Source organism: Dendrobium catenatum, unplaced genomic scaffold (assembly GCF_001605985.2).
Source record: "Dendrobium catenatum unplaced genomic scaffold, ASM160598v2 fragScaff_scaffold_633, whole genome shotgun sequence".
Taxonomy (NCBI): domain Eukaryota; kingdom Viridiplantae; phylum Streptophyta; class Magnoliopsida; order Asparagales; family Orchidaceae; genus Dendrobium; species Dendrobium catenatum.
Genome location: NW_021319095.1, coordinates 564,680 through 573,746, shown reverse-complemented (window position 1 = coordinate 573,746; position 9,067 = coordinate 564,680). Strand labels below are relative to the sequence as shown.

Below are 9,067 nucleotides of genomic sequence, written 5' to 3'. Positions count from 1 at the left end.
TAATTCAAGAAATATTTGTATTAGAAAGCTACTTTAAAAAAATAATATGAAAGCTATCCCAAACAAAAACTAAATCTCGCATAAAAAGAAGGGAGATTTATACCCAGCAAAAGCTCTAACAATAGCACAAAATGCTCTAGATACAAAACAAAACAAAAAAAAAAAGAAGCTGATCATAAATTAGATAGCTAAATTAATTAGCATCAGGATGTACAATACCTTAGAGAGGGAATTAGTTAAAAAACAAGAAAATAGTCCTGCTTTAAAAGTTAGCAAAAAGGTAAGGCAAATTTACCTCAAAGATGAACAGAAAGAACCCTAAATCAGTGTCAGAAAATGCTGAAGAAGACTTCTGGCTGCAATCACTCCTCGCCAAACTTAGATTCATTTAGGCCATCTACTGAAGAACAATCCTCAATGTAGTCCTCTACTTCCCTTTCTGGGCTCTGATAGCCAGCATCATCTTTCATGAACAAGCATGGCTTCTCTTCCCCCTGTGTTCGAATCTGTACCGACCTGAGAAGAGCAGTTCTTCTCAGATCACCAGTATGGCAAACATCATTGGGTGACGACGGAAACCGGCTGTCATTATCGGAGCCCCGCTGCTGCCGAGAATGGGAGCAGACGACGGCGGCAAGAGTGCAGCTTGGAAGGGGAGGAAACATGGTTGTCACCGGCCCTATTTGAGTTCTTTGGTGCCTGTGAGGAGAAACTGGGCTAGTGTTGCTGGTTGTGGCTTCAGAATGCACAGTGGAACTTATTGGGTTTTCACAAAAGCGCGAGTCATCTGAGTCCTCGGACATGGGAGAGTACTGTGAGGCAATCTCATCTCTGTAACAGTTTAAGAAAACTTAATAAAATTGCCAGAAAAGCTTGCCATTCAATGAAACTTAGCTATTAAAAGCTGATTATGCTGAAAGAAACATAAATAAAGAGAACAGGTTAAGGCCGTTTGAGGCGGCTAACACTATTGTAAAAATAGTTGAAGAATTGTTGTGATGCAAATGCTGGGAAAACTATGAGCAGAAACAGCTTAAATAGAAGACCACCTCACCACAAAGAAATAAGCATAATCTTGAATAACTATACAATCTAAGACTTTAAGAGAAACAATGGCAAAAATCAGAATTTAAAGGATGTAAGTAAATAAAAAAAAGGAACCTATAAATTCTTAAACAGGTTTAGTATTCCTGCTTTAGTCAATGAGATAAGATTGAAAAGTTCCCAAATATATAACTTTCAAAACATAAACCCAAGATTTCAAATGATGTTTTTATGGCTTTTGTCAGGACCGCATAGAGAATTATCCACTAAAATTGTATTATATGTTCCAAATCTAGGCTTCGTTTGGGCTATTTCAAGAGATATTTTATTAAAAATTAGCTTTACAAAGTGAGAAAAATGCCATTCCAATCAATAATTCCTTATGTTATGCTTGTATGGAGAATTTAATTTGAGAGTGTTGTAGTTTTCTTTTTGTGAAGGATCCTAGCGACGTCTAAGGTTTGGGAGAGAAGGACCTCCTCTCGAAAGAGGATCATTGTATCTTATTTTGATCATATTTGATTTTTCTATCAATAAAAATCTATTTTTGTGTTTAATCTCTTGGAGTTTGTTGCTGTTTTTGATACCAAGACGCATCAAATTGATATCAGAGTGAGATTTTTGGAGAGATGACAGCAAAGAAAGTGGATGCGTTGAAAGGCAAAACAGAGCAAATCAAATTCGGCATGAAGGTGAAGTTTTAACTATGGAGAATCCGATGGAGAGACGATTTGGAGGATAGAAAAAATGTTAAGGAAACTCAAGAAGATGCAATCCAAAACTCCACTAGTGGTTCCAATTACTAACCCTAACGAAGATTTGACCGGAATTTCCTTGGCCGAATCTAAGGGAAAGGAGATCGGACGAAAGGGGTCCAACAAGAAGAGTTTTGTCCATCAAGAGCCTCCTCCCAGGGCTCTAATAAAGCGTGGATCAGGGTTTCCAAAATAGGAGATAGCAAAGAGGGAATTGTGTGGTGGAGTGGCCGACCAATATGGGAGGCATTTCCGGTAAGGGGAGTGCGCGACCTGAGATGGAGGGGATCGAGCTGAATCATGGGATCGTGTCATGCAAGAACAGATGGAAGAAAAGTGGGAATCACGCCCTCGATACACGGGGGAAACATGGAGGGATCATGACAACCGCTACACAGGAGGAGGAAGAAGCTATTGGGGTGGTAGTGACCCTAGGGTGAGGAAGTTGAGGATGCAAATATTTAAAGGAAAGGATGCCTATGGGTGGTTATATCGAGTGGAGATGTATTTCATGGAGAATGGGTTGAATGAGGAGAAGTTTACAGCTGCATTGTTATGTCTGGAGAGCAAAGCTTTAGCTTGGTTCCAGTGGATGATAGCATGGCCACTAACTGAGCAGCTGAAGAAAGTCATGAACAATGTCCCATCCTTCCACCTTGAGGACAAGGTGAGTCTTTGGTGTTACGGCTGCAGGACAAGGGAGGCTAGACCGACAGTGGAGGGAACAAAACCTGAAACAAAATACAGGGAGATTTCGGCCCCTCTTGTGGGGCCCAACAAAGCAATAATTCATTATGTTAGGAGGGTAATTAAGGAGATAATTAATGAGGGGAATATCTCATATTTGAATTCAAATAGGAGAGAAAAATTAATAAGGAAAGCAGGCTAATTTTGAGGGGATTAATTATGAGATATTTCCTAATTAAAGATGATAGATTTGATGCTGATTTAGAGGGGATTAAATTGGAGATTTTTTATAATTAAAGATGACAGATATTGAGCTGATTAATTAGGAGCTATTTCTTAATTGAAGATGATAGATTTGGGAGGGAATTAGGGGATGGTTGTTTTGGTATTTATTATTTATTATTTGCTATAAGTAGTATGATTTATGTTATATTTGCATGGAGAATTTGATTTGAGAGTTGTAGGTTCTTTTTGTGAGGGATCATAGTGGCGTCTAGGTTTTGGGAGAGAATGTTCTCCTCTCGAAAGATGATCATTGTATCTTGCTTTGTTCGTTTTTGATTTTCTATCAATAAAAATCTATTTTGTGTTGAATTTCTTGGAGTTTGTTGTTGTTTTTGATACCAAGGCGCATCAAATACCTAAATCAATTTATGGGACTTTTCCTCACTCTTCAGATAGATGTAAAAAATAAGTCATATACCAATTGGCATCACAGCCTTAGTTGTGGTTATGACAAAGTTGACGTCCAAGAAAAAACTCTCCCGGCACATAAGAACAAATTGATTTTGAAGGAAGCAGTTTCGCCCCCTCAAAACTTCAAATTATAGAAAGGCCCTTCAGGCCTTACAACATAAACATAAAATATTCTAAGCAATCTGTCATGTATTGGAGTTTAGAGTGAACACACATAAAAATGTTGATTAGCCTATGCTTTTTATTCATATTAATAATTATATGAATCCTTGCATTAGTGAAATAGGCAGGCATAATATTCTTATGTAAAAACTTCACTTAACCTTCTATCAGGTCCTTTGGATCTGCTTCGAGTTTTGAAGATTTGTTGTTATTTCTGCCCATAAAATCTTTGTAATCTTTATCTAGATTGTCCCCCTAAGCCATGTTCTTGGCTATGATTCACAATGCAAGTAGGAACACCCGGTCCACAAGATACATAAGGGACAACATATCCTATTTGAATGTATGCCAGCAAATAAGCAGGAAACATGGGTAAGGTTAACTTTAGGTCCATATATCACATTAGATTATAAGCTCAACAAACAAATTCATATTCGGTAACATAAATAGGAACATATCGCAAGTTGGACTGGCTATTCACTAGATGATCCTAAAGGAACTCGGAAGGCCCTTCTTGTTAAAGAGGTTTCCTTCATATCATTTCAGCGACCAATAAAGTCCCAACTCAACTTGGTTATTAGGCTTAGCCATTTGTGCTAGTCAAATGAAGCATAGCTTTATTAGCCTATCTAACAGGTTCCAACTAAACAAAAACCAAACCTAATGGTCTTCTGACATCGTATGCCATTCAAACTTGATCTATGTAAGATATCAAGGCCTGAGCAGACCACATCCAATCCACCATCAAAATAGCATGCGTTAGTTCTTCATCCATCAGTCTGAGTGCATGATTGTTAATGTAAATACACTTTTATGACAATTGACAGTATTTATTGACCACAGGTCCATCAGTCTGAGTTCATGATTGTTAATGTAAATTTGCTCATTAAGTTAACTACCAATTAACAATTTCTTCTTCAACAATTTAACAACATTTCCTGCAACACAAGAAATTGTTTACCCTTAAGAATTTGAAACAGAGAATTAAACAAAATGAATAAACTAAATCTAAATTTTATCTCAATTACCAGAATCTCTGAAACATGCCCTTTTTTATGGTAATTTGTGCTGCATGCCAAAAAGAAGTAAGCTGCGATCAAATGAATTACAAAATGTTTTGAATCTATAAATGGAAACTAAACTAAGTTAAAATTTTCAGCTAATATTCCATCACTCGTACCAAAACCCACTCAAACAAAGATGATCACGCTTCTCTTGTTTATACCAAAATTTGTTATAATTCCATTGGATCCAACTGGATATTCTACCCTTTCCTCTTTTCATTATAAAAGAATATTAAAAAAAAAAAACAGATATTTCACATTCCATATCTAAAATGGAAGCAAAGTCTTCCGTTTTGTCAAGATGATGCCAAAATTTTTTCCATCATATCCAAATTATCAAAGATAAACCAAAACGACTGCAAACTTTTGGAAAAAATAGAAAAATACAATGTTTATACTTGGCTTATATATGAGTCTCCATAAATTTTTGACATCTCAAATTATTAACATACCTTTGGCAATGTTACAAAATGAAACATGTTAAGCATCATCTCCTATCATGAAATAGACTGCTACTTTCACTACTTTCCCGACAAACAGAGTTCTTTTATTACAAGTTTCCTCGTTATAAGAAAACAATAGAATTACCATCTATTGGATTACTTCAAGCTAACCTCATGAAGGTGCATGACAATCAGTTGGTTGAGCAAGGAAATTATTATTTCCAACAAACAAAGAGAGAGTGAACCCTCGAATAATTAATAATCATAAGGTATTTTCCATTTTAACCACAAACAATTTATTCATAGAGTAGCTTAAAAGAATTATTATTGATAATTAGTAATCCTTAAAGATGTCAGAAAGTAAGAAAATCAAAAGAGATACTACCAAAAACAAGCTCTTTTAGCTCGACCTGGTAGATTTTGATAAAGCACATTCCTGACGATGAGAACAAAGCAATTCTCCTGCAACATATCCTACTAAATTTCCATGGCAGCACAACAATGCCTCCCAAACAGAATTCTCCGTTTTCTGGTGTCAATAAATAACTTGGGTGCATCTCTAGATAATCAATAGGGATTCTTCACTGAGCAAACTGGAAGCATAAATTCCTTGATGAAAACATAATTCGTATAGGTTTGAGACCTCTACTAAAACCCTTTAGGTAGATCGTTGTGTGCAAAGCGCATCAAGGTGAGCATCCAAGCTAGCTTTTGGAACAGTGGCCATATAGTTTTGTAATCAAGTCCAAAATAATCTCAATTGGCTAAATGGTCACCGAATTTAAATATATTAAAGAGAAAGGAAAGGTAATTTCTGCATTTAGAAGACCAAGCTTATTATAACTGCTTTCCAAAATGAAGCCTTTTGGAGTCGCAACAAAAACAAAAAAGAAATAACAACTAATTGACATTTTTCTCTATGATATTGGCCATTGAACTTCACATAGTTTTGAATGTTGAATCTTTTTTAAGCTTAAGGAGCTCTATCCATCAGCCATATTATTGTTAGCATACATGAATATGTGCATTTGCTAGAAGAGATGCTGTAGGGTAGCCGATCCCACATAGTGGGATAAAGGATTGATGTTGTTGTTGCATGAAGAGAACCTTGATGTTGTTGTTGCAAGAATAGAAACTGTAGGGTAGTGTAGAAAGAGAATCTATTTAATAATTTTGGTTACGTAGATTACAATAATCTCTTTGAAGGAACACTTTCATAAGAAGGGCCATAAGAAAGTACAATTTCAACTTGTTTTATAATAAATTGAGATTAACAGAAAATAATGATAAAGGAGCGAATCGACAAACAAAAAAAAGGAGTGGCTAACAAGGGTAAAAAGATCAAACCAAACTCTAAAAAAAGTTTATAGGTTAGGTTTTGAGCCTCTAGCAAGACTCAATCCATCAAAAAAAAATATTCATCTTGAGGCCAAAAATTCCATTTCCTCAAAAACATATGGCATCAATGCAGTCTAAGATCCCAAATGAAGCAACCAATAAATTGGCCTCTTATAGTTCTTAAAGTTCATGTTCTCAACATTGAAACTATTTCCCTAATCTCATTGTCAAAAAAAGAGGAACTCATTTCTCCTAGATAACTATAAAGTGACTAAAGAAAATAAACACCAAATAAACAAGGAATATATCTGATAGATTGATCATAGATCTAGCATAAAAATGAGGTCAAAAAGGTAGATGGACAGGATTATTGCAAACAGCTTTGTATCCAACACAGTTAGATAAACAAGATCAGAAGTACTGAGGACAGCAGAACAGCATCATTCTTTCATCTGTATCATAAGGAATAAAGATACAAAACAAAATACAGTAACATAAGAAAACAAAATACCTTGGGTAACAGATGCTTTCAGACCTCATTGGAGAATCCATAAGATTCTCAGCCAAGGAGTCACCAACCGTTAGTCCATTTAGACTAGAAGCCATTATCTGAAACGACACCATAAACCAAATTCTTCAAAAATTCAAATGTTAGCACAAAGAGCATCAGCAAAAGCATCAGAAGCAAGGATACCCACAAATCTGCAAACAGACCAAACCACCAAACCACTAAGGAAATTAATCGAACTGCTTGTTAGCACATTCAAAGCCCAAGCAGCAGAAGAAGCGCAACAAGTAAATGACGGCTAGCATTTTGTACAATTAGTCAAAATAAAAGTAGAATTTCGGACAAGCCATAAATGGCATTCGAAGACCAACAAAAAACAAGTTTATTTCCCTTATAGAAACCAATATATCAAACAATGGTAACAATAACCATCAGACAAGGAAATTTCTGAAGGAATCAATCTAACACTGGTGGTGGTGCAATTAATAAAAAGCGACTGCGAATTCGGAAAATGATCAATTTAGATAGATACAAAGATTAAAATCAAGACTCGCCTTCAAAACATCATATTTTTATTGCAAGGAATTGCAGAAACACGGGAAAGAACAAGCGAAAATGTTAGAAAAAACAAATAGGAAAAAGTGTGGATTTCAAAAGATCGAAAAAGGAAGATAAATCATCGACATTCAAATATTTATACAACTTACTTCACTAAGATATCTCTTGTGTGAATGCAAATTGTCAAGGTAGACCTCCTCCTCCGGATCCCTCCCCCGCTTCCCGCTCGGAGACGCCGCCGTCGACTCGCATCCCATCTCCCTCTCACCCACCTTTCCACAATCCTCACACACACTCTCTCTTGCCCGCTCTCTCTGTGCTGGATCAACCCTCCGATCCCATAGTTTGCTTACAGATGAAGCGGCTCGCCCAAGTTAATCCGTGAAGCATATGCGAAAAAACCAGACCCTTAGATCAATTACAATGTTATGACTAACGGTAATTTATTATGAATAACATATCTCAAAGCTTTTGATATATTTTAAAATAAATATAATGTTAGTTATTTTTATTTTATTTGAAAATAATTTTAATTTTTTTATATTCATCTTGATCTAAATTTTGATAAAAATGTTTTTGATATATCATGCAAAAATTCATTTAATTAAGCATGAACCTTGATTTAATATTTTAATAGAAAATTTTGACATTCAATTTAGGACCATTCGGTCTTTGATTTCAACAAACTTATAAATGAAATGAACGTTTTGATTAGATGATATCATAATGATCTAATTTGACTTGAAATGAGCCTTAATCAAGCACCAAAAGCACATTTAGAAACTTGATGATATTAATTGATGAGTTGAATAATCTTCAAATCTCACTTTCTTGTGGTTAAAATGAGCATATGAGTCTAAGATTATTTAATTTTAAAGTCATTATGATAAATATTAATAGATGATCAAAAGAATAAAAATACACCATTCAATGGAGTTTTTCTGAGATTCAAGTTAAAATTAATAAAATTTTACTTAAGGAAATTATAAACATACCTCATTCTTCACATGAAGAGGAGCTTGAACTTTTAGCAAAATTTAAAAAGCTAATCAATGATGGCACTCATGTAGGTCCCTCTCATCATCATCATGTTGAAATTCCTTGACCATGACTTTACCAAGATCTCCTCATTACTGTCAGTTCAACAAATCATTGTATGCTTCCCAACTAGCCCATGATCATGTAATATCCTTGGAGAAATTGATCTAACCTTACCTTGTTGATAACCTTCATGATATCATGAGATATAAACATCAACTTCTCATTAGGAATTCTCTTTGAGGGACAAAATTCAACTCACTCCATGTCATAGTTTCAAAATTTCACCCTAAACTACTGTAATTATTCGCCATCTCATTTTAGTGGGTTTTAAGATAAATCATTATAATGGGTCTGCTAATTTATACAATCATATTAACCACTATACGACTACATCCATATGCAACAAGCTTTTAATTCTTTCTTTTGGTAGGTCTCACATGGTCCGGGTTAAGATTTTCGACCCGTTTCTCTACCCGGGTCGGGTTAGGGTTGACCCGTTTTGCATCCGGGTCAGTTCGGGTTTGACCCGAACTCGACCCGTGACCCTAAATTGACACCCCTACTTGCCACACTTAACAATCAAGCTCACATTAGGTTCTTTTCTCTCTAAAATAAAACTATACACACCTTCATCATGCTCGCTAAATTTTCATTGAGTAATTTATTACAAATCAAAGGATTTTTAAGGACTCGTCATCATCCTCAAACTAGGATTCTCTATAATAACGTAGAAACTCTTAAGAAATACTTTAAAGATTCTCTATAGAGGCA

At 35.4% G+C, this 9,067-nt stretch overlaps 1 protein-coding gene across 1 annotated transcript; it reads right to left on the bottom strand.

Annotated features, from left to right (window-relative positions):
* Nucleotides 1-159: 159 nt before the first annotated feature.
* On the bottom strand, nucleotides 160-7,634 carry LOC110110973. The gene is made up of 3 exons (XM_020842642.2): nucleotides 7,405-7,634; nucleotides 6,701-6,798; nucleotides 160-831 (listed from the first exon to the last, which is right to left on the bottom strand). The coding sequence occupies exons 1-3, from the start codon at nucleotides 7,510-7,512 to the stop codon at nucleotides 363-365; spliced, it is 675 nt and encodes a 224-aa protein (XP_020698301.1). The 5' UTR covers nucleotides 7,513-7,634; the 3' UTR covers nucleotides 160-362.
* Between the last annotated feature and the right edge of the window lie 1,433 nt (nucleotides 7,635-9,067).

Coding starts and splice junctions, on each gene's coding strand:
- LOC110110973 (XM_020842642.2), bottom strand. CDS start 7,512: ATGGGATGCGAGTCGACGGCGGCGTCTCCGAGCGGGAAGCGGGGGAGG. Junction 6,799..7,404: donor ACAAGAGATATCTTAGTGAA/GTAAGTTGTATA, acceptor GTGTCGTTTCAG/ATAATGGCTTCTAGTCTAAA. Junction 832..6,700: donor GAAAGCATCTGTTACCCAAG/GTATTTTGTTTT, acceptor AAACTGTTACAG/AGATGAGATTGCCTCACAGT.